General features: G+C 45.0%; 1 protein-coding gene across 2 annotated transcripts in view; it reads right to left on the bottom strand.

Annotated features, from left to right (window-relative positions):
* Positions 1–26,673, bottom strand: part of LOC144785834 (uncharacterized) — a 103,241-nt gene that overhangs the window by 25,248 nt on the left and 51,320 nt on the right. Inside the window, exons 2-4 of one of the 2 annotated variants that reach the window (XM_078664680.1) lie at positions 22,618–22,770; positions 21,351–22,100; positions 19,081–19,187 (exon numbers count right to left, since the gene is read on the bottom strand). In XM_078664680.1, the coding sequence (XP_078520806.1) occupies positions 19,081–19,187; positions 21,351–22,100; positions 22,618–22,770 (1,010 nt within the window). The remainder of the gene's footprint in view (positions 1–19,080; positions 19,188–21,350; positions 22,101–22,617; positions 22,771–26,673) is intronic. The other variant, XM_078664679.1, reaches the window with a different exon arrangement.

A 26,673-nucleotide genomic window follows, 5' to 3' on the forward strand; every position in this document is an offset into this window, starting at 1 on the left:
CTGGAAAGTAAATTCCCCCCCAAAAGTTTTGCACTGGTTAGTGTAACTTTTTGTGACACTAACTCAGCGCAATTTTTTTTAAAATCTACCCCGATGTCTTAAAGCTTATGCTTGCAGTGGGGAGCAGGCTGCAGAGTAAACAGGCATGTCCAGTGCCCCGAGTATAGTATGTTGCAGTCCCAAAATAAATAATATGAAACTCTAGTGACAGACAGAGAGTCAGCTACACAGTACGAGTCGAGTACCGAGAGAGCCCATACTGTTGTACGTTTTTTAATTATTTTAACTGATGTAAATTGATTGCATTGAATTGTTTTACCAACTGTATTAGCTAGAGTTGAATTTGTGGTTTTTAAAATATCTTAATACCTTTTACAAATTTGCTGAGCGAGAACTGAATTTGGGGCTTTTAACATACTCTTTAACTAACCTAATGTGAATCTGAATTGGGGCAATTTCACTAACGATAGATCTACCCTTGCGCCTTCCTGCTGATTGGCTGGCCAGGCGGGGCAGGAAAAGGAAGACATTAGTTAGGACCCGCCCTCGCGAGGAGAGAGAGCCAGGTCAGTGGTCTAGCCATTTACAGGAAACGCCTACTTATGATGCCCACAGCGCGGACGCGCCAAAGGCGTGCCTAAGGCAAGCCCGTCTGCGCCCGGGCACGGCTAAGGGCCAGGAACCCTGCCTGTTCAACGCCAGAAAGTCAGAATATCATACCGAACTCTGGAAAAGAGCTACTAGCAATGAGGCTTCAGGGGCCACTCAATGCGGTCAAATCCTCCCGCCAGTCAGCCGGATAGGTAAGGAAACTACATGTACACATTGCTTTGCTAAGGTTAGTACAGGGAGCACTGTCAAGAACCAACAGATAAACAGGACCATGAGCAAGACCCTGTGGAAAATGGGACTCATTAACCCGTTCGGTGAGTCGGACGGCCGGGGTCCGTCCGAAACACTCCCAAAATCACCTGCACTGCAGCAGAATTCGCACCGCGGTCAACGGGTTAATAGCAGGTCACTACCAGCACACACTACAGCTATTAGGCTGCTCATTCAGAATGAATAATTGGACATCCTGTTTCTGACAAGAGACATGGCTGAGAGAATGCTCTTCTCCAGATATAGTCCAAGCACTCCCTCCAGGCTTTGCAATTAGAAGGCAAGACAGAAGGGAGAAAACAGGAGGGGGAGTGGCTAACATATATAAAAATGAATATGGCTGCATGACCACACCCCTGTCTATCGCTAATTGCGATACATTACTATTTAGCATTAAACTCACGCCCAACACCACCTTCTCAGGTACTCTAATCTACAGACCTCCTGGCTCCACCAACTCCTTTCTAGAGGAATTTCCTGGGATAATAGCAACAGCGGTGGTCAGTAAAGGTTCACCACCGACTTGGGGATTTTAACTTTCATTTAGATATACAGGACAATAGCACCTCAAAAAACTGATCCAATACATGGAAGCCTTGCAACTGAAACAATTGGTAAGAGATGGCACACACGAAAAAAGGGCCCCTACTATCTTCTCCAATGAACCCAAGTTAGAGGTAGGGTCTCCCATGCCAGTTCTGTGGATTGATCACCATCTTATTCCTTCTACATTAGAGAACCCCCAGGCTCAACCCATAGGTGATCAGTGCACAAAGTCTAGAAATAAATGGCCCTGGTTGCTAACGGATAGTATGGTGAGTGTTGTTTCTGTAGATTTGGTGGTATAGATCATAGGGTATAGGCGCCTATAGGTAATTGCACTCGGTATTCTGAAAAGGTCCTGAGTAATGACGGTGCTTATAAGGGTAGAGAGAACCACCTGCCTCTCTAGGTTCTGTAGCAAAAGCTACAAGACATCATAAAATATATACCCTAGCACACATATATTTCAAACTGGTATATTCCAATATAGATTATATTGGAATAAACCAGTTTGAATTATACGTGTGCTAGGGTATACATTTTATTTTAGTATGGTGAGTGAACTAGACGCTCAGGCCCCATGCTTAACAGACAACATAGAAGAGGCTGATAAGATGTGGGCAGAATGGATTAATAACATAGCAGCTGGTCATCCTCAGAAAACCAGAACAAATATTAAACCTGCCAGGAAAAAAGTGGTGTGGTATAACGTGGACCTAATCTTGATGAAAAAGTCCTGTAAAAAATTAGAGAGGCAATGGAGGAAAAATTATGACACCGCCATCAAAAGCCAATACAAGACAGGTATTAGACAGTACCATAATGAGATGCCCCAAGCCATATTTTTCGAAGGAAAAATAAACTCAGCTGGTATCTCGTCTACAGAACTTTTTAAGATAGTACGCTCCCTTACCTCCAACGATCAGAGAAACAAACAATAACGCCTCGTCCAAAGAGAGATATAATAGTATGACAAACTTTTTAAAAAGCAAAGTGGAAATAATATACAACTCGATGCTGGGGAAAAAGAAGTCCAAATCTAGTCAACACTCACCCAAGTAATAACGACAACATAGAAATTAAAACAGGGGGAAGATTAGACCACTTCACAGACCTAAATGAAGAAGATATGACCTCTATCTTGCTAAAGATTAAATCCAGTTCCCTGCAAGACACGATTCCACCAGACATCTTGAGACAGGGAGGTAAAATATCCAGGTCCACGACGGCAGCACTTATATATCTTTCCCTAACACAAGGAATTATTCTGAAAACCTGGAAACACGCTATTATCCGGCCATCGCTGAAAAAGCCCCAGCTGGATCCATCTGAACTGGGGAACTACCGACCGATTTCACTCTTACCATTGTTAGGCAAAATAACTGAAAAACATGTCAATGGGATTTTGTCCCAATTTCTAGAGGAGAACAGTATTCTGCATATCACGCAAATGGGCTTACGACCCAAACACACTACAGAGTCAGCCCTGTTGGAGGCAACAGAGGAATTGAAGAGAATCCTAAACCAGGGAGGCAAAGCCGCTATTCTGCTCCTGGATCTCAGCGCTGCATTTGATACGGTGGATCATAAGACCATGATCCGCAGGCTAAAGGAAGCCGGTATCACAGGTTCGGCATTAAAGTGGATAACCTCTTTTTTAGAAAACAGATCCTTCCCAATTAAAGGACGGTGAGCATCTATCTGATATCCTCCAAATTTCATGCGGAGTCCCACAGGGCTCTGCACTAAGCCCGACACTATTCGATATGTATATGCAACCATTGGCAGAAATAGTGCAACAATTTGAACTATCTATAGTGTCCTAAGCGGATGACATCGAGCTGATACTTTCAGTGTCAGAGGGCCCCCAATCCATGCAAGAAAACCTGGCCCCATGCATGGTGCAAGTAGCTGAATGGATGAATAAGGGATGTCTAAAGCTGAACGGAGGAAAACAGAGCTCATGTTCCTGGGAAATAAGGGGATCCCAAGAAACATGATGAGCTGGCCTCCAGAAGTGGGGGAACCCCCAATCCCAAAGACAAAGGCAACAAATTTGGGAATGTGGCTGGACGATAGTGTGTCTATGGAGACTCAAGCTAGAAAAATATCAGGAACATGTTTTGGAGCGCTGCGAACGCTACGAAAGATCCTACCGATCATTCCTGAAAACACTCGCAGAAGTGTGGTACAGGCTCTAGTGCTGTCGCAGCTGGACTATGTAAATGTAAATGTGTAGTACTTGTATAGCGCACAAATCACCCATGAGGCATCTCGGCACTTGTACGCATACCGCTGTGGAACCCTTCCTGGCTTTTCCCTGTGAAATGTCCACTCCTGGGCACCCCCAAGGTGAAGCCAGGCATCCTAGCGTTGTTGGGGCCGTTGTGGAGATTAAGCAAGCTACTGCCCAGAGTCGCGGAGTGGGACCCATGATTAGAATAGGCACCGAGGCGAGGATCATCAGGTCCGAGGAAATTGAGCCCAAGACCCGCCGAGGCGGGAATTGAAACCCTGGTCCCGGCCCAGACCTCTGCATCAGGGTCTGCCGCTCTAACCATTGATGCAAACTGTACGGGGGTTGTGTGGAATGCTTGTTCCTGCTCTAACCATTGAGCCACTCTTCTCCACTATGGCAACTCCTTGTATCTTGGTGCCCCTAAATACGTGATAAACAGATTACAAGTGGGAAAAACTTAAAACTTGGCTCTTCCCTTGAACCCCCATGTACCCTCTGCCATTTTCTCCCAGCGCTGGGAAGCCTTCGAGCTGCTATGCGCTTTATAAATCCCTAAATAAAATAGTGCTTGCCATGGGCAACTGAAGTATCCTCGTCTGCCTGTCCACAGGGGAGACATTTTGCTGACACACAGGTGCTTGCTTGAGTACCTGCAGATCAGAAGTCCAGAAGTTAGCTGGGCAGGGGCAGCCTTACATTCTTCTGAGGTCAATTAAGACAGCATGACTTAGCTCAGAAATAGCATATTATTTAAAAGCTTAAAGACAAGAGCCTCGATTGAAAGAAAATAAGATAATTCTTCTAGCTTGTATTGTCTCCATTTGTTATGATGTACCAATGTTTTATAAGTTTTGTTGGATCGATTGAAATTGTATGTAGCTTGACTCCTGAGGCCACCAGGCTTAGGTTGGCTGTGCTGCCCTCAGTGCAGCACAGCACTCAGTGACAGCCACCCATGAGACATGCACACACAGCTGGGCAGGCTGCTGGGTTCATGACAGTGAAGGCACTTCACTACCTTGCAGTCTGGAGACCAGCCAAGGAAGTTATTTTCGGTGAAACAGGGTGGCCGCCAGCCAGGGTGGGCATTTCCCCGAAGGGTGAATGTATTCCCCTGAGGCCACCTCTATGTTGATGCTGAGGTGTGTTGTGCAGAGCACCGCTACACATGTTTCTGGCATGTTTCAGCCCTGGAGCTGAGGCGGGGCGATGCATTGTCTTGTCCCAACGCCTCCATTCAGGGGGAGGGTCTGAACTCCTGATCTATCTTGCACCTGGGTAAACGTCCTTCACAACGCGGTCAAAACACCGTGGTGCCATTACGACGCGTCTTTTACAACGTAAATCGTTACCACGACTTGCTCTAGAGGGCGCTCTAGACTAAGAAATAGTAGATTTACTATTCCAACACCTTCCCTACTGTACGTAGGCTGGAGTTGGAATAGTAAATCTTACTATTCCTAAGTCCAGCACCCTACAGCGCAAGTCGTGGTAACGACTTGCGTTGTAAAAGATGCGTTGTGATGTACCGCGATCATCATACAACCTGAACCTGTTAGCTCCTGCATTAAAGAAACTAACAAACCCAACCAATGGCCATACAAGCTACTGCACTCCTTCCCTAAGCATAATCAATCAGCTATTGAGGTTGATCGTGTGTAGGCTGTTGAGTGGTCACGGAGGATCAGAGCTCTTTGCTACCTTCTTCCAGGACAACGAGGAAGTCGTTCCCAATGTTTGCCAGAGCTGGCTGTGCCTCAGGAAGTATATATCACAATGCTGGACCTGTTACTTATGGTGATGTGATTATCCTAGGTTAAACCCTCCTATATCTCCATTAGGATGGGGACATTGCCACAAACTCACGACAATTTCTTCAGGGCTTGTGTATCTTCACCCTAAGAAATTGCCGTGAGTTTTCTAATAGGCAATGAAACATGTCGGCATTTTAATACGAGCAGACTAGCAGCCTAGAATAAATCAGAGAAGGCCAGCGAGTATTAGCTCACTTTTAACATAGTGGGGTTCAACCTTGCTATACACATATCTGGGTGTATATGCAGGCACTGTTACCCAAGCACCCTCACCTACTCTTACTCTTTTTCTTTGACACTTCACAATTTCTGTTCGAGTGGTGTACGCTGATGATGAGAACCTAGGTGGCAGGCGAGTACCTTCCTGCAGAGCCTCCATGGTGATACTCCCGTGAGGCGACGCCACTCTTTTCCTCACGTTTTTCTCATCTTGATCCTCATCTAACTACTGTGTCTAAATCCCCCCTACCTGTGCTTTTCTCACTAGATGTGGGTGGCAGGTGAGGTAGAGATTGGTAGAGATAGATGGGCAAACAGTGTTCTCTCTTTTATGTAGTCAGAAAGTGGTGTACCTGGTCTAGAAACATTAGCCTGTAGAGATGGCAATGTCCCCATCCTAATGGAGATATAGGAGGGTTTAACCAAGGATAATCACATCACCATAAGTAACAGGTCCAGCATTGTGATATATACAGAGAGAGGGGGACGACCTGTTTACTTGAATCCCCTATGCTCCCGCATGTAGCAAATGTGCCTCAGGAAGGCCTGCATGTTTATAAGAGGGTGGTAGTTGGCAGCCTTTGACGTCTGCAGTAGGTTTCGTGAAGGGGGTGATGACTGCATGTTTTAATAAGTCAGAAATGTGCCAGTAAGAAGAGAAGCATTGAATATTCTTGTGAAATCTGCGGTAATGGAAGGCGGAACTTACATCAGGAATGCAGCAGATCACGTTGCCACTGGAAGGCAGGAAGCTTTGATTTTCTTGGCCAAGTGTATCACTCCTTCCTCCAACAGGTGGGCCGGGAGTTCTGGGTGGGCTTAGACCTGTGTTCATGAAATGCAACGGGTGCAAACATTCTTCGGTTTACCACTTTGACTCTCTGCCAATCTTCTACAGCATGAGACCTATGAGCTGTGACAATGCGTGATTGAGCAGTGTGAGGGAGATAGTGTATAACACCCACATTGATATTATGTTATAGTTATTCAGGAGAACAGATGAACAGCAGGTCCTGCCTTATCGGTCTGTGTTCAGTAAAGTGAGTACTTTTAAACTCAGTAACAGCAAAACCAGCAACTATAGCACTTAGAAATGGCATAAGTGCTTTATAAAAATGATTAAAAAAAATTTATCAAGCTGAAAATCCTTCTGCTCCTGACATCTGTGCAGCGTTCACCTTAATTCTGCATGCAAGCCTGTGAGCACCTATTTTTAGGTCTCGCCTAGGCAGCACATGCGCTGTCTCTTCAAGACATGCTGTATCCACTCTGTGGGCTTACAGCCCGCCCCCTTTCTTTTGATTTGTTGCTTTTTTGTGCCCTTCCCAAGAGCTTGCTTCTATATGGGTTATCTGTATTTTGTGTCCCTCCTCCTACTGCCTTTCTCCCTTCCAGGGTGCAGTGGCCTATTACTTGCATCTTTTCACTTTTGTCTATCTCAATTTGCATAAGCACACTATTTTTAGGTTTCGCCTATTATCATTCGCTTGCGAATGTAATAGGCGAAAATTCAAGGGCTCGATCGACTCGTCAAACCACTGCGGTTTTTCCACAGTGCATGTGAGTCACGTGACCACAAAAGCTGGTCACGTGACCACACAAGCACGCGCATCTCCCTAATCCGCCTGCCACACTTCTCCTCCCCTCGCTCGCATTCCCGCCCCCATCCGGCTTCCCTCCGCGCACATAAAACATCTGCTGTGCCTTTAGTCACACCGAAGTCCGGATGCCACACTTCTCCTCCCCTCGCTCGCATTCCCGCCCCCCCACCAGGCTCTCCCGCCCCCATCCGGCTTCCCTCCGCGCACATAAAACATCTGCTGTGCCTTTAGTCACACCGAAGTCACGTTTTTAAACGACGCTTTCTTCTAACTAATTACAGGTTTGCAAAATATTTGATATCACCATCGCTGACACGATTAACAGAAAACATTCCTGTGAGACATAGTTCTGTAATAAAAAAGTCAGCAATTATTCCACTGGATGTCACCGCCCCATATCCTGCTCCGATGTACTCTAGGGGGTGATGTCACGCACACTTTAACTGCCACACTTCTCCTCTCGCTCGCATTCCCGCCCCCCCACCAGGCTCTCCCGCCCCCATCCGGCTTCCCTCCGTGCACATAAAACATCTGCTGTGCCTTTAGTCACACCGAAGTCACGTTTTTAAACGACGCTTTCTTCTAACTAATTACAGGTTTGCAAAATATTTGATATCACCATCGCTGACACGATTAACAGAAAACATTCCTGTGAGACATAGTTCTGTAATAAAAAAGTCAGCAATTATTCCACTGGATGTCACCGCCCCATATCCTGCTCCGATGTACTCTAGGGGGTGATGTCACGCACACTTTAACTGCCACACTTCTCCTCTCGCTCGCTTTCCCGCCCCCCCCACCAGGCTCTCCCGCCCCCATCCGGCTTCCCTCCGTGCACATAAAACATCTGCTGTGCCTTTAGTCACACCGAAGTCACGTTTTTAAACGACGCTTTCTTCTAACTAATTACAGGTTTGCAAAATATTTGATATCACCATCGCTGATACGATTAACAGAAAACATTCCTGTGAGACATAGTTCTGTAATAAAAAAGTCAGCAATTATTCCACTGGATGTCACCGCCCCATATCCTGCTCCGATGTACTCTAGGGGGTGATATCACGCACACTTTATTATAACTATAATGCTCACGTTTCAGCCCTAGACACAGCTGTCTGACATACGGCGTGACGTCACTGCAGTAGCAGAACAACTAGCTTCCATTGCACGGCATGCACAGAACCCTGCACCCCCTCCCCCTTGTATCCCGTGCAGAGAATATCGGTGGTTACCAGCGCCCCAAACTGAAACTCAGCAACCCATGCACCCAGACCCTCTCTTCAACAAGGCACTCACATCTTCAGCGGGAGGCAGTGGAAGGACAATTCATTCATCTTGACCAGCAAGGTGGCCTTAGCCTGACTTGGCAAGGCCTGTTAAGATGGAAACACATGGGGTCTGGTTCGAGGCAGGCTCCATTATTTTGCCAACATTCATGCTTCTCTGTCATGTGCTGGTTCTCTGTTTGATCAGAGCCTCTGACAGGAATACAGTGCAAAGTGTATGCCAAAATATGTCTTCTACGACCGACCACAAAAAGGAGTCGTGCGAAGTGGATGGAGTGGGTGATCAGAAAGCGCAAGGAGACACGTATAGGCTATTATGTCATTGTCAACATCACTGCAGTGAGATAAACACAAGCCTCGACAACTAGCAACGCACACATACATCCAGGCAGTGCAAACAGTCAAGCACAGATCCCTGCGCCCCCGCATCCACTAACCACAAAGAGAACCCCATATAACCTCAATAATGCACGAAACCACTGAACATTCAAGATATTTTCATTATCAACACCTTTAGCAAATCGTAATAATGAGAACACAACAACAATAATAGAGACATATCCTCTACTTAAAACCACAAAAGTGGCAAGCACTCGTGACAAGAAATGTTAAAGCTAATACACGAGCATTGTGTCTTTCAGTTATTTTCATTTAAAACATTTTTTAAAAATCCATGCCTGGCGGGGGGCTTCTTTTTGGGCTACTTTTGCATTATTTTCTTCTACTGTATCATTGAAAATGTATATAGGTATCATTTAGTTGCAGTTAAAAAAATTAAAACAAGCACTGGCGTTGCCAATAGGAAATTTGGAAAGTTGGAGCTATTGGTTTTGTAAATGACATTTTATATTTATATATCGTTATTGGCATTGTCAATAACAATATATAAATATACAATGTTATTTACAAAACCAATAGCACCAACTTTCCAAATGCGAAACCTATTGCCAACGCCAGTGCTTGTTTTAATTCCTTTCATCCTGTGTTTTGGGAAGGTTCCCTTTTGTTTCTTTGTAGTGTTGATGATCCTAGCACCGTTTCTGTAAACAGCCCTGTAAATCTTGACATCCATTCTGTAACATTGCATACAGACTTCCATAATTTTTTTAAATACATCATTTTTTTATGCAAACACATTATTTGTTTGTTTAATTTGGCTGTTCGTCCCCTGGGAGCTATGTATGTAGAGCCTCCCGCCGAGACTCACACCTGGTGGCCCCGCTTCATCCTTTACCTTTGTCTCCACACTCCATATGAGTGCATGTGTTTAGACTCGAACTCCTCTTTGTTTTATTTTTTATTTTGTACTTTAATATAGAGCGAACTTGACCTGAAGGTATTGGAGCGTTTTATATGAGGACCCAGTTGCATTACATATGGACACTTTCATTTTTAGTTACAGGGAGATTGTTATATTTTATTTGTAAATTTTTATATAGCGCAAACCTGACCCTAGAGGGTATCAGAGCGCTTTACAAATTGCTAGCCAAGAAAAAAACAGGTAGAACAAACATATATGCTGACTGTATACGGTGTAAATCAGGAAAAGGCCAATAAGTTAATAAACAAGGACAGTGCAAGAGAGTAATAGCCTTGTGTGTCGACACTAAATCATCTCAGTGCCCGAATATAGGAGTCAATGGGTTCTAGGGTAGAAAGTTGTTCATCAAAAGCACTTTGACTTCTTTTTTGAATGATTAAGTTGAAGAGTTCATTCTGGTTTCAGAGGGCAGGAAGTTCCAAATCCTCATGGCCATTCCCGAGAAAGCTCGGTTGTAGGTTTTCTTTTTCAGAAATTTCTGAGGTTTCGAAATAGGGTGTTCGAGTTTCCAGAGGATCTGCAACCACCAGACAGCTCAAGTTATTCAGCTAGGTACTTCGGTGGGTTGAAGTGTAGGGCTTTATGGGTCATGCAAGCAATTTTCAGTTGTATCCTTGCCTCATAAGGGAGACAGTTTAGCGACTTCAGATCGGGAGTGATGTCGTTGTTTCTTCTGGATCCAGTGATGAACCTTGCAGCAGAGTTAAGGGATGCCCTTAGTGGAGCCAATTGGATCTAGACAGACCGCAGAGGGTTGCACTACCATAGTCCAACCTGCGGATCACTAGAGCTTGCACCGCTGACTTGAAGTCGTCAAGGGGAAGGAAGGGCTTTATTTTTCTCAGTACGTTCATTTGAAAGTTTGCTCCTTTGGTGTCTGAACTGATGTGTTCCTGCATATTAAGATCCTTGTCAAGGGTTATTCCCAGTGATCTTGTGGAATCTATAATGAGTGGAAGGCCGTTAAGGGCTGTTAGATGCTTCATCCATTCTTCGATATTGAGGGATTGTTTGAGTTGGGCGAATAAGCGGAGTTCGCTTTTGGGTGTGTCTAGTTTGAGGTCGTTTCAGGTCAGCCAGTTCTGTTTTTTTTTTTAGAGTTATGTTGAGGGATCGCATGTCTTCGGGGGGCGAATGACCTTTACAACGTGATCGTTACACCGCAATACATTTACATTGCGGTCATTACAATGCAAATTGTTACGACTTGCGCTGGATGGTATACATTAAGGAATAGTATGATTTACTATTCCAACACCTTCCCTACTGTTACGGAGGCTGGAGTTGGAATAGTAAACCATACTATTCCTAAGTTCAGCACCCTCCAGCGCAAGTCGGTGTAACGACTTGCGTTTTACTAACTGCGATGTAACATACCGCAATGTAAATTATCGAGTAGTAACATATTCATCTTCGGGGGAACAGATTTTTAGGCATAGCTGGGTGTCATCTGGGTACAGGTGGTATTGGATGTTAGATAATTTTAGAATTTCAGTTAAAGGCTCCATGTACAGGTTAAAGAGAGTAGGTGAGAGGGTGGACCCCTGTGGAAACCCTAATGTGACCAGAGTGGTATTGGACAGGGAGTGGTTAACCTTGATTCTTTGAGTCCTGTTGTGGAGAAATGAGGCAAACCTGTTTACAACGCACCCTGATAATCCCATGCTGATGTTTAAGTGTGTCAAATAGACTGTCCACAGTTCAAAAGTCGACAGCTTTGGCCGTTATGCCACACCCTTTCCCCAGAGTTTCAGCTGACATTACAAACTAACTTGTGCAACAAACGATATGCTAATTTTACAGACCTGGCTTGATGTTTATAATTTGCTTATATTTTGCACTGCGTGTGCCATAATATGAAGATGTTCGACTGTGTGATGTTAATTATTGAATTGGTAATTTTTCCGGTCATTGAAATTTAGCGTGATCAGATGTTTTGATTGGTGGTCCTTTTATACTATGCTTTCTAGAAACACAGGGGCATATTAGCAAGGGCCATATCGCCGCTTTAGCGGCACTTTTTGCCGTTAAAGTGGCGATATTTTTATGGCCCTATTAGCAAGCTGTTGCTAACAGCAGTTAGCTACAGCTTTTAGGCGATAGCGACCGGTTTGAGGCCCGCTTTGCATGTCAGCGATATTTATCGCTAATGACATGCAAAGTGGGCGTACCCAAACTGTTAGCGACTGAAAGCAGTCGCTAACACAGCTATCGCTTATTAGCAAGGCAGGCATAACGATAAAAATAATCGCACTAAGCGCGATTATCGCTATAATCTAACGCCTGCTAAAAACATGACTTACTTGTTTATCCAATGGGAGGTGGATCTTCAGGTTAAGTCCCCATTGGCGTTAATGCGTGAATATCGCTGGAAATTCAGCGATATTCACGCATTAACGCCGCTGGATATTTTAGCACAATGGAGAAAAACGTTGCTAATAGCAGGTTTTCTGCGCTAACATATCCAGCAATAGGCAGCAATAAAAAAAAATGCGCTAAGCGCATTTAGCTATAAATATTGCTATTTCTTGCTAATATGCCCCAAAGTTATTTCCAAGATGCAGCACCTTTTATTGACAGCAATACATATGGCTTTTTCCTCCTTACGTGCTCTTTCCTGGTCGATATTTCAATTGTTAGCCGTGCCTCATTTATCAAATTTATACAACTGCAGGACCGAAAAATGTTAATTGGCTGAGTTTTGTGCTTTTGAAATGTTGAGTACGACTTAATTGAGGAACTAGCATATCAAACATTTTTTACATTTTTTAGTTGTGGATACAGTTGGATGTTTTGAGATGATGACGGTCCTTTTCCAAAGAGTGTTTGATTTGGCACAGACGTAAAACCATCCCAATTTTGGTTGGAATGGCTGACGAGTTTAACTAGTTGAACCACTTCTAGCTCCCAGCTCCAAAGTTGCATAACCGTACCGCCATGCTGCCTAGGTGTTTATTTGGTACACTGTTAACATTGTGCCTTTATTTTTCACACTTTAGGCCATTCGTGGTCTCGCTTTATACTTATGACCGTTTACGAAGGATGCTGGAAAAAAATTATAACACGGTCAACTTTGGCTGCATAATCACACTTTTTTTCTTGACTTTAAGCCATGTTGCACAGCAACTTGCGTGGTTGCACAAGATGACTAAAAAAACATTGGCAAAGCCATCAAATCTTGCATAGACTGCTTGCTTAGTAGTAAAATATAACAATAATCAGTGTTTAGTGGGTTTCCTAGACCTTCTGGCCCTTGTGTCACTGCACTTGCTGCACCATTCAAATCAAGACCCTAGTGCCTGCAGGGTAATTGCACTTGTGACTGCTTGTTTAGTAGTAAAATATAGCAATAAAATATAGCAATAATAGTTGTTGAGTAAGTGTCCTAGACCTTTTGACCCCTGTGACACAGCACCAGCTCCATCATTAAAATTGATTCTAGTGCCTGCAAGAACAAATGAGGTAATTGTTTATATCCAGTAATAGGTATGCTCAGAAAAAGTCACAGTTGCAGATGAAATACATAATTACTGTGTGGCTAAACAAAAACACAAAAGCTTTTAACAAAAAGGATTCATCATTATAATTAACTTTACAAATTTAAATAGGCCGGTCAAATAACAGCATAGCTAAACAAAACCGTTGAAACAACGGCGGACTGGAAAAAACACACCTCATTCAGAATTCACAATAATAAAAAGTCCTGTGCACTGCTCATCCGGTACCTGCCGTTGTTCAGTACCACTGTCCAGCAGATTAACAACAGTAGCAAAGTGGATGGGTGCACCGTTAAGAAGTCCAAAGCATTTCCAATAAGTTAACCTTTTCGATGCGATCTGCCCACGCGTATGATTCGGCCGCACCCCGGCGGAATGTCTGCCGCGGCGGAGAGGTTATTTCCAAATATGCTTATTTATTTTCATCCACCAATTCCAACAAAATCCAGCCACCACGTTTCGTTCCAACAACTAATAGAACTTAGTCAGGGCTTAATGCAATAATATATAAGTGCATCCGTATCATGCATAGTAGAATACTACAAATCCATCTAAGTCATGATCAGAGGTAACTCATGATAAATTGTATCACTGTATCTCGATATGTAGTGGTCGAAATAGTGAAGTTCAGGGATCAATACCTAAAAGTGAAAGTGCGTCGTGCCACACACTAGTATGAAATTAAATAAACAAGTAGTTCCCAAAGAACACACAAACATAGACTGCAATAAAAAACTAATATAAAAGAATAACAAAGCAAAAAGAAGTAACATAGGTGCAACCTATTGGCTTTGCCAATGCTTGTGTTTCTTTGTAGTGTTGATGCTCCTAGCGCTGTTTCAGTAAACAGCCCTGTAAATCTTGTCCTTATCTAGTCAAATGTGCTGTTTTTCGAGGGGGTCGGTTTCGTCCACCCACCCCTTCCCTCATCGCTGCTTGCCCCCTTAGTCGTCGGCCGCTCTTTCCAACTCCTCCCCTCTACTTTAGCTTCCTGATCCCTTGTTACAACTGCTTCCAATGGAGAGCACCACTCACACATGAGACCGCCAATCATCACACAAGGGCACAATGCATTTACAATTATCGCAACCATCTATCCACACCCCAAACTTTACAGCTATTTTTTTTTAAAAGGAACTCTTAGTGCACAGTCTTGAAGCTACCCCGCATTTCCAAAAGTTAACATTCAGGAGCAGGGAAAGCAGTTGTGCGAGTAGTCTAACTCATCTTTTTCACTCTACGTCACGTGACTCAGGTTGTCTGACGGGTTGCACAGAGTCGATGCTGCAAGAGGTGATTGATTTACGGACATTGAGTCACACTTTTACGTCAAACCACATCAGCAATACTCCACAAAACAGCTACCACTTCTATCATGTGTTGTGAGGGCTCAGCCATAACAATATACAGCGCTCTGCTGCCTTTTAACTCCTTCCCCGCGGTGCGGGGGGGAGGGGGGCTGCGCGCGGTGCTTGTGACGGGCTGAGCGCGTCACGACTCCACCCACTCAATGGAACGCCCCGCACAGGAGTGGAATTATCCCCGCGTGGGTGTTCCACGGCGGTTATGACGAGCTCAGCTCGTCATGAGCACAGCTCCACCCACTCAATGGAACGCCCCGCACAGGAGTGGAATTATCCCCGCGTGGGTGTTCCACGGCGGTTATGACGAGCTCAGCTCGTCATGAGCACAGCTCCACTGTGCCTCATGATGAGCTGAGCTCGTAATGAGCGCCGAAGGTGTTAATTAGATTTATATATAAATACCTTATACATACACCTACTGTACTGAATAGAGGCTAAAATAAGATCCCCTCTCCTACTGAAAGAACCAAGCCTCTGCGTGCTGTGCTAAAACCGCTTAACAAAAGCACGTACTATAGCTCGCTGAACAAAGGGAGCTTATGTAATCTGCGGTAATAGTTTCCAAAGCTGTTGAGGAAGTGCAGTGCATTAATGCTTCAGCTGGCTAACATCGACAAAAAAACATTTGCAAAGCCAATAGGTCTACCGAGGCAGACACAACATTCAACATACATCACTTAATCAGCAAAACATTTTATTAGCACAATCTACACTTACTATCCACACAACTACTGTAAAATAGAGAAAACAGAAATAGAACCTCTTGCAAAGGCGAGACCTATTGGCTTTGCCAATGCTTGTTAAGAAATGTGAGGAAGACTACTGGATTTCATTAAAAAAGCAATTATTCGCATCCAGTAGGTTTGGCTTTAATGTGCGGACACATGCAAACAGACTATTGGGTTTGCTAATGCTTGGTGTGCCAGTAAGAAGGATTTTCAGAGTCTCAAGCTAAACGTTATGTTGCCACTTGTGTCCTCCCTCCTTTCTATCAGTAACATTTGCAATTGGGAACCAAGCAGGAACCATTTGTGGTAGCACCGGAAGGCATTTTTTTTACAATGGCCTGAATACAGCACCAACACCAGCTGACTCAGAGTTCATGGTGTGCAGTGCTCTGCAGGCACAGCCCTTCCCAAAGGATCCACGTGCATCCGAATTGGCAGGAGTGTGGGGGCCACAAAACTGCCTTCTCTGGGCCCAATTCACAGAACTAACTTAAGACAAAATCCTAAACTTACTACCATTTTGGTATTCACAGAAGGAACTTAATCATTTTGGTATTTACAGAAGGCAATTACTCATTTTGGTATTCACAGAAGTTAGCAGTCCTAACTCCTAAATGCTTTCTGTGAATTCCGAAAGTCTTTAAGTTAGGATCCTTCTCAGTTTAGGAGTCCTAAAGTTAGGAGTCCTACATTTACTACTCCTAAACTGAGAAAAATCCTAACGTAAAGACTTTCGGTATTCACAGAAGGCATTTAGGAGTCCTAAAGTTAGGACTCCTAACTTCTGTGAATACCGAAATGAGTAAGTGCCTTCTGTGAATACCAAAATGGTAGTAAGTTTAGGATGTTGTCTTAAGTTAGTCCTGTGAATCGGGCCCTCTGAAGCCCACACCTACTCCGGGTCCAATGTAAGCCCCCACATTCCACCCTTAATAGATGCTGAGCTCGCTGCAGAGACAAAGGCACTCATACCTGGTTGCTGGATCATTGGTTTCATTTCACCTGTACAATAAAGGGGGGGGCAGAGAGAGTGAGGGAGAAGAGAGAGCTGCTGTTGCAGGGACTTTGCTGACTGGTGCAGTGAAAAAACAAAATCGAGATTTCTTTTTGTATACGATGCATGAATGAGCTAAATAATTTGAGATATATCAATGTACTTTGGAGATGTCCGATAGACGCTCATGCATTGCAATGCAAACACCCCTTAGGAGGCAGAATAACGCACCAAACAGCCAACAGCATGAGGTGAGAGAAAAATACTCCACTGAAGGGAGCCTGAGACACCTCTACGTGTCTGGTTACGAGTAGACCCTGCCGGATGCTACAAATTTGGGGAGAGGATGTGGCCTAAAGGCCAGTGCTGCCGGCCTTGGAACTGGGGAACCAGGATCGAGTCTCTGCGTCGGCCCAACATTTTATGATTGGGCAAATCACTTAATCTCCCCATGTCAACCAAAAATTAATGTGTCTTTGTGTAACACAACTGGTGCTCATGGAAAGCGCTTCAATACCTTCGGGTTGAGTTTGTGCTATATAAAACCGCCCAAACTTTTTTTTTTATATTGCATCCCAAAAAATCCAAAATGACCGAATGCAGTAATTATCGCACAGTCCATCATTTATTCCCCTAGATCCTGATGAAAAGCCAATAGGGGTATGGCTAGAAACATGTCAACCTCTTAGGAAGCAGGTACATTTAACCCTTCTTTCCTAAATCCCCCCTTTTTAATCATACTGACAGGAGGTCAGAATAAATATGATAAACCTACTAGCCAGAAATTTGTAAAATTCACTCCAGCACACAAACACCCCACTCCTATTTTTTAATTTTTTGATATTATCTCCTTTCTCATTGTATAATCATTCAAGTGCTCCCACGTAAATCGTAGGTCACAGCACGCCCCGCTCCATAGTGGAACGGGATGGACCCGATGGTGAAGCATGCCACCAAGGGGTAACCCTGGAGGGTGAGGGTTTTACAAGAAAACTTAGTTTTTTCCTGTGGAGGGTTAGTCTCCTCATTATAGCTGGGTTCTTGTTTTTTGTTGTAGACCTGCCATTGAGAGTTTATCAAACCCTTGCGTAAGGCCTGAAAGAAATTGTTAAACTCACTCATTCATTATTGTGCTGAATCGTACAGTATAATCAAAACCAACTAGTGCCTGCCTGGTGTCATGGGGGAGGGGCACTAGGACCCTGCAGTGCAGAATCCTCCCAGGTCAGACAGCCAGGGGACTAAAACCACTTCCTGTGAGAGAGATAGAAAAAGGCAGGAAGCAAGGGGAACAAGGGACTATCTAATGCGGGCTAGGATAGGGACAGATGGGTGGAGTCAAGCTCCCCCAGAAGTACAGGAACAACTGTAACAGAGAGTGTATGATACCAAAAACAAACAGAGCTAGCCAGTAGCGGTGTTCATTGGGTCTGTTCATATGGCATGAGGATACTACACCTGGGTTTGTGATGACAGAGGTGCAATCCCTATACTCACCGGCCCAGCAAGACACCATCTTGTGAATGGCAGTACGTGCATTAGTGTTCGCCATTAGTGGTTGGCAAAATGCACACCGCAATACACATCTCTTGCCAGTCACAAGAAGTTGTCTAGGGATTTCTGGGATATTGAATACTAAATGAGCAAGGTGGAGTGTGTTTGTCCCACTTGCACACTCTGTTTTATCTTATTTTATCAATTCCAGCGTGCTCTAGGGTGCACCCTCCGTGCTGGGGTGCATCCAAAACAAAATTCAACAGCGTGTCCCGTCTGGGAGACGTCCCCTAGTCACAGCTCTTTCATCCCAAAGGGGGAACTCAATTAGTAATAGATTCCAATTAGTCGCAACGTTTTTAAGTTCACATTCATTTATTTTTTCATTGTTTTCAAGAATTCCTTCATTCTTTTATAAGCATTTGATTTTCAAATCCAATTGAATTGTATTCAATCACATTCTTCAAACTTATCCATCCAATGCATTTCGGCTATTATTAAGCCTTCATCAGGGATATCAATTTGGATACAGAATACTGCAGCTTCGAGTGTTCACTCAATAAGTTGACCGTAATACACGTCTCTTGCCTGTCACAAGAAGGTGTCTAGGGATTTCTGGGATATTGAATACTAAATGAGCAAGGTGGAGTGTGGTCACACACAGTATTCAATATCTATTGAGCATGGGCCAACGAGGTATCAAGGTTAAACAGGCACAAAACAGACCCTGAATTGGCGTAAGGCAGCACATTGTCCGCGAGCACAAGGAGAGGACAGGAATACACCATGTTAAAATAAGGTGCATTCAGCACTCTTCCTTTCATGCAGGTGTCTTACTGCATTATTTTGCAGGAAATATTAATAAATCTGCCCCTGAGTGTCTGGATAAATGATCCTGTGAGACAAAAGTTAGTTAGAAACATTACATGGACGTCAATTCACCAAAATGCTAGGAGTAGCAGAAATTACATCGATATGACGTCCATCAAAAACCACATTAATTTTGGTTAAGTGTTCTAGAACCAGAAACCCCACCGAGACAGACTAAGCACCTTTGAGAGGTGATGATGAACCGAGGTAGGCGATACATTAACTAACCTGATCGGTCCTGAAAACCTCGGAAACCGTCTTCAATTCCTCTGGCGTAAAATCTCTGAGCTTCCCAAATGCAGTCAAGGTCTCCTCATCCCAAAGAGGATCCAATTCTGTGGAGAGAAACCAACAGCACTCATGTGAGGGGGCCAGACAGGCAGTCCTGCCCCACCTGGGGTTACAGCATCAAGGGATGACTAACACAAGCATAGACCACAGACAATCACAAGGAAGCAATGGTTGCAAACATCCCACTTTTCTGGAGTTTGTGAAAGGTATGGATACTTTCCTGAGCACAAAGAGACAGTAGAGTAGCAAGGATGCCCTGGACCCTATGCAAGGAGGTAAAATTACCTCTTTGACTGCTGCTGGAGTAGTGAAATATAGCAATTCTTTTATCCATGGATTGTGATACTAGTGATTTGCATTTGTTTCCTATTGTTTTGTCTCTTCCTTTCAGATATGTATTGATTTTTGTCTTTATTCTTATGTTTTGTACTTGAAAATTCAATAAAATAAAAATAAAAATAAATATATATATATATATATATATATATATATATATATATATATATATATATATATATATATACCAATTACCAGGGTTAAATGGGTCCTTTGGGGCTCTGGGAACTGGTCCCACTGCAATTGCTGCACCAATGTCAGCTACGCCCCTGCAAAGATTATCAGATAATGAGCTCAAGTACTGAGCACATCCACCACCCGGTTACGAAGGCCATCAGGACTGTAAAACCACTAGGCACTGCAAGGGGTGAGGAATAGATGCCTCACTGACCCACTCCCCATAACACTGCCCCTTATCCTATGCTCCCTGTTACTTCCCTAATTATCCTGCAACAATTCGTGTGTGCCCCCTGACCCAGCTGCCCTTGAAATTATAAAGCTAGAGCTGTAGAAGCAGAAGTCAAATGACCTAGAAAAAGTTAACTAGCAGGACCCCATCAAGGAAAACTGGAGCAGGAAAGACAATGGATAGGGAAGCGAAGGGGGAGAAAAAAGTGAGAAAGCTCACACCTTTGGACTTAAGAAACCCTGGTTACAAGTGAGAACCAGTGGCTCAGGTCTCATGGGCGCAGCCACTTCCCGGAAACAAGGCTTTTAAGTAGATATGTACCTTTGAAGTGGTATTAACTTGAGGAGACCCATTGGGGTACCAGCCCATGTCCAGTATCAAGTCTTCAAACTCTGGGTTCGGAGACCAGTGAGGACAATACGTGTTCTCCGGTTGAACAGTATCTGGTGTCCTACAAAAGCCAAAAAAGCAGCCCCACAGGGCTCCATCCCTGGACACTGGAAGTTATTCTTGGACTACCTGGACGCATCCGATTGCCTCAGGACCTGAAGAAGCTAAACCGTTGTGAATGCAAGTCTCATCCGCTGAGGAAGTAAAGAATTGACGTGTGGCTCCTGTCTCTGTCCACTTCGTAGAAGAAGGACTTAAGGATGTGGCGCCTGATAGAGTTGGGGCCAGGTTCTTGCAGCGGGCGCCTGTGGTTCTCTCGTCTTGGTCTTGTTAAAAGCTTCTGCTCCAGGCTCTTAAAAGTTGGTGACGGAGAGCAGTTTGATATACATGTACCTGAAGAACACAGTCATGATCAGCGCATGGATCTCTCTTTTGTAGAATTAGCTCAGCCCCAACAAATTATCTGAGAGGGAAGTAAACCACTTCTCTGAAGTAAACTGTTGGTCTCCCTTAAATCTGTGGCAAGAGGGGTGCAGAAAAAAGAGAGAGAATTGCAGAAAGAAGCAAAAGTGGTGCTCTAAGAGGCAAGAGGAATACAGAAAGAGGCAACAGCAGTGCAGAAAGAACCAAGAGAAGTGCAGAAAGAAGCAACAGAGGTGCAGAAGGCCACAGAGGACATGTCTGAAGGGAAGATCCTTCAAGCTGCTTTATTTTATACCAAGGTACAGGCACATTCTGAAGGACAACGCTGTGTTCACTGGAAGTTGACTTGCAGTTGGTAAGAGGAAACTAACAGAACAACCTTGAATGAAGGGAGGCATGTGCCCAGGTTTGGCAGCCCTGCAGAGCAGTCTTAATGCCACATTTAATGCCACCTTGCATCTGATGCTGTAAGGTCTTGGACACAGGCACATGGAGTGCATACGCAACAAGTGCTAGTCATTGGATGATGGCATACAACATTCATTAGGTAACGGTGATAGAAGCAGACTAACATTACACAGCGACATGCAGACAAACAGACCACGACATAGACAACTATTAGATAGACTGGCAGAGGTGGGACACCTACCTCGAGACGAGCATACAACATTCTCGATGGTCGTGTATTGGCTGGGGCCAGTCTGACAAGTCGAGTCTTCTTGACTGCCACAACTGGAGTCCGGTGAGATCTGCAGTTTATGCAAGCTCAAAGATCTACTGCTTTCTTGGTCAGGACAGCCGGCGCAGTTGTATAGTCCATTGATGTTGGAGGACAGAGGGTCTCCTGGTGGAGGGATGGAGGGAGTTTGCAGAACCACACCCCGCTGGGTTTTTAACTTCACTGGCACAACGCCTTCTATACACTCGTTTGCAACATTGAGAAAAGGGTGACCCATCTGACCACAGGAAACCCCTGGAACACCCACTGGCAGAGATGGGTTTCCTTTTTCTTGCTGGGGCTTGTGCCAACTGACATAGCCTAGCGTGCTGTTGTTGAAGGCACCATGGAAGGTAGTTGCTCGTTGAAAAGGAGGCCCAGATGTTGAACTCTCGACTGTGAGTCCTTGATCCTTGCTTAGATGTTTCGTGCACGATGCAAGTGCAGAGTCTTCTTCATCCTCTTCTGGCTGCAAATTCCTGGTCAGGCCACAGCCCAGCAGATGTGAGACATGAAGATCTACAGAGCTGGGACTTGGCTGAGTAGACTGTTGTGGTAATGTGAAGCGGTCTGACCTGGGAGCAGTGGTAGCTGTCGCCATCTCTCTGCTGTGCTGGTCTGGCCTCTCTGGATGGAGCATGCCATCATCTCCTCCGCCGAGGCATGCAGTGGCACCAAGAGCTGTGGATAAAGACAAGGGTATAGCTATTAAATGCAGTACAGAGGGGCATACTTATGACACACCGTGCATCTACAACAGAGGTTACAACTGCAGTCTTATGAATTTGGAGTCTCGGACATACCATCCAATAATAAAAACTTTAGCCCTCATTTACGTGGAACTGACGCAGGGCAACACTGCAAGTCTTCTTGCTGCGCTGCCGTAAGCCAATGTGAAAGGCCAGAATGCACTGTATTCAGGAAATACGGTGCATTTCTGTCATTTCAGCCTGCGCTGCTACACATTTTGCTACATAGCGCCAATGCAGGTACCCTTGCACCATGGTGTGAGGGTGCCTGCATTGCATACAGGATTGTTTTTGTGCAGGAAGGGAACACCTACAGCAACACCCATGGAATGCCCCTTTACGCGGTCTTGTAAATATGGGCAGGAAGACTGCGCCGCCGGTTGATCTAAAAAAGTGACACCGGCGGTACAATGGGTTTGTCAATGAGGCCCAGAGTCTGATTAACTTACCTAGACAAGGAAAATCAGGTTTCTGGACATTCCTGTCCAGAATGTTGGGGCAGTTATAGGATGCGCTGCGACTGATGCACAGATGTGTGTCGAAAGAGGTACTGTCCTGGCTCTCACAGCTGGAGACCCATTGGTCACACTGAAAAGATCGCCCTGCAGAGAAGAAAAGGCCAGATACAACTTTAGAACATCAGCTTTTTGTAATTAGTACCAAGGCAGATCACAGCTTCAAGAACGTCTGTCCAGAAGCACTTCCTGGCCCAGCGTCCCTCCGCGACGACCAGTGTCTCACTCACCGTATCCCACAGCATCACAGCTTCCAAGGCTGGGAAGGGGACGCCAAGGGACACAATCAGCCAAAGAAGGAGCAAAACGTAAACAGGCGTTTTTCCTCTTTTTGGGGCTGTTTGAGCTTCCCTCAGAGGCAGATGCCCGGGCAGCCATCTTTGTCTGTGCCTATGAACCTGTGGCTGCAGGTAAGGGCTGCAGGAGAATGGTGCTGTTTTTTTTCCCTACTTTTCCTTCAGATAAGTGACAGCTCCCTCAAGGCTCCCTATTTTTTAGGGGGGGTGAGGGAGGCATCTAAAAGCCGCATTGGCGTTACTAGCAGGGCAAGGCTGGTGATTTCCCAATATGTGGGCTATTATAAGGGCCACTGAAATTATGCAGTAGAAGAGGGTCAAATTATGTCGGCAGGGTTAAATAAATTATGCGTCAAGAAACTTCTAATTATGTAGCATTATGCGGCACATTTTGTGATAGTATTACTTCATTATTTAGTCATTTTTAGGTCTCGCCTACGCAGTGCACAAGCGCTGATTAGGAGGGACCTCTTGGCATCGCACTGTACTTTCTTGGCAACTCGTGCATGTTTTGCACTGTTTCCAATGAGTACTCGTGCATGCAGAGCGTTTGCCTTGTGGGAGCGAGCAGCGGGGCCATTTGTTAGCAATAATCGCGCTCGCCGCTGCTCGCTCCCGCAAGGTAAACGCTGTACATGCCCTCTGCTCGCTACCGCGTCGCTTTAACTTTCGCGGCCGCGGTTGGCTTTCTGCGCTTGTTGCATTTACAATTATATGATGCGTTTCTCTCTGTTTAAAAAAGTGTAACAGTGCAGATCAAATGATGACCTTTTCAGCAGAATCATGCCAATACACTACAGAACTTAATGTAATAATTCTGTTTATTTTTTCGTAACGGGCATTGCACCACTGCAAGGGTGCGTCCAATTACATTTGGAGGGCAGGCGGTTTACTTATGCCCTTACACAAGGCACGGGGTCTTCATAAAAGTAAAATAGAGATGTGTCTACCGCTATACCCGCATAAAACTATATTGACTGTGTGCACCTGGGAAAACGAGGGGACAGAAAGCATGACTGTTTTGGGTAGGCCCTAACCTGCCGCCCCTCGCTGCTGGGTTTCTTTGGAATAGCGGCTGGGCTACCATTGGTACCTCGCGCACTTGCATGCAGTGTCCACGCGAGGACCCCTCCTCTCAGGCCGCCGATATTTATTTACAAACTTTGCGAGGCGGGCAAAGCTCACCGAGCACACCTCGGAGCTCCGTGTGCGGGCTGACACGGACCCAGGTCCAAGGAGCGTCGGAAACTGCCTGGCGGGCCCTTATGGTTGAGGTGGAGGACTCATATGCAAATGACTCTGCTCCAACCCTACCCTTCTGCCCGATCCTATCGATGTACCACGTCTCACCGACCCCCTCCCAGAGCAAGCCAAGGTCAGGGCAGTGGCTGAGCCGCTCTGTCCCAGCGGGTAGCACTTCAGATAATAAGGACGTTCAAAGCTTAGGCAGTTTTTCTCGCTACAACTTAATCATTTGATAAAAGCGGAGTTGCCTTACTGTGTGATCCCTTTAAAGTCAATGCGTCCAACTGAGACTTATCAGTAACAAACCTGTCACCAGGTGTGACAGTTACGGGGGGAGGATTTAGGTTGCTGTTGCCCGTTTTGACAACGACAGTCATGCATTTAAAAAATAACAAAAATACAGACTACCCGTCGAGCATGGGACTTACTCTGGTCATAAAAAGTAACTTTTTTGAACCCTAACCAAAACCTTGTTTACTCCCAAGTTCCAAAAAGGCTCTGGATCGTGTCTCTGTAACCCCAAAGTTGGCGTCTGTAATAGATTGCTGCATTTTCACGGCCAGTTTTCTTATGTAACTCCTAATACTGTGTGGCTGACTGTTTCTAACAAGCATTGGCATAGCCAATATGTCTCGCCTTTTGACATTTTAAGTTCTTTTTAATCAGGGTGGGAGACAGGATTATTAAATTAGTTGCCCTGATCCTCCCATTTCCCTGTTTTAACTCACTTGGTCTTTTAGAAACCACTACACTACACTTCTACACTTTAGGGCCCCTTACACACACCTCACCATACAGCAAGGAATAAAAGATCTCCGCCAAAGAGCCCACACTGAGGGTGCCCGTCGGGTATTGCAGCGCCGACCCGATAAGGAGCATGCCCAATGATGAAGCATGACACCCAGCGGGCCGGGTGTGTGAGGGCCCTAATTCCGAGGATCCTACACGCCACTTCACCCATCATGAATATGGCAACGGTTTAAATAAAATGCTAATTGACAGAAACCTGACAATTATCAATAAGGTCGACCTAAACACTTTTTTACTACGAATCAACACTCGACTATGAAATAGTCTCAGAGACTTTCCAGGGTAATATTGAACAACCAGAAATTAACCTAACCCATTTTGGTGACCATGCACTGCTTTGTGTCACAATGGAAACAGGGTTAGGTAACGCCCTCCCTACACAAAAAGTTTGCAAACCAATTTTGGGCAGGAAAAACAGCTTCCTATTAAAATATAACCAATTAGATAAAGCAAAAATAGTCCTGTTAGTTTTAAATAACAACAAGCAGCTTGTCATAGAATGCCTGGTCCCCGATAGTATGCCTGAACAAATCATATCCTGCTTCGGGGACTTCTTTGTCGAAGTCATAAAGGCAGGGCTCGAGTCAGGGTACCACGCAGGTGGACGGCGTCCGCCCACTTATTCTACCGGGTGGACGCCGTCCCCCCTGCCAAACAGATGGACTTCACTTTTTGCCCTCTCTGGGATGAGATCGGAGCTCACAGCACGCTGCTCACGCGTTGGCTTCTCAGATGCAATCGCATCTAAGGGGTGAGCGAGGGGAGGCAATGAGCCCGATGGTGCAAGCCACCTTTCGTGATGTCACTTCCTGTCGTGATGTCACTTCCGGTGACAGCGTCCCCCCACTTCTATTTTTGGGACTTGTGCCCTGCATAAAGGCCCTGACCTGTGCCCAAACATCCAATGCTGCTCCATTAAATTGATGGTTTGAAGCATTGCATATAGCACTTAAAGGAAGCCCCCAAAATGGTGTATTAATTGCGTCCCTTAGGAAAACATATTCAGAAGCCAGAAAATCAAGAGAGAGAAGCCTGAGAGAAGTGGCTCGGGAAAGCTTGGAAAAGGCAGCACTAACTAAATGTTGTAGCGAGTTTTGGAATACAATTAATGCTCCATTCTTTAAAAACTCAGAGGCCCCTTCACTGGATACCCATGTGGGTGAAGAAGCCTGGGTGGCCCACTTTTTACGGGTCTTTGGCTCAGTGGAGAGCGGATCACTTGAAGATTCTCCCATAATCCGTGCCCAGACGGAGCATTTAACATTCACATTGGAAGAGATAAAAGTAGGTTTGGGAAAATGGATTGGTGGTAAGGCACTGGGTCCTGATGGAGTCCCCATTGATTTATTTCTAACACATGAGGACCTGTTGGCCCCTTGCCTTACAAACGTGATTAATGCAATAGCAAAAAAAGGTCCACTATCTACCTTGTCGTCCAGTATTTGTATCCCGATTTTCAAAAAGGGAGATAAGGAAAACCCACAGAATTACAGACCAATCTCTCTACTGGACACAACCGCAAAGCTAATGGGTCACTTGTTGCTACAAAGGTTGGAGGAGTGGGCTACAGAGAAAAATATACTGATTGAAGCACAATATGGGTTTCAAGAGGGGAAGGCACAATTGACCAATGCCTTAA

This window comes from Lissotriton helveticus, chromosome 10, assembly GCF_964261635.1.
Source record: "Lissotriton helveticus chromosome 10, aLisHel1.1, whole genome shotgun sequence".
Classification (NCBI taxonomy): domain Eukaryota; kingdom Metazoa; phylum Chordata; class Amphibia; order Caudata; family Salamandridae; genus Lissotriton; species Lissotriton helveticus.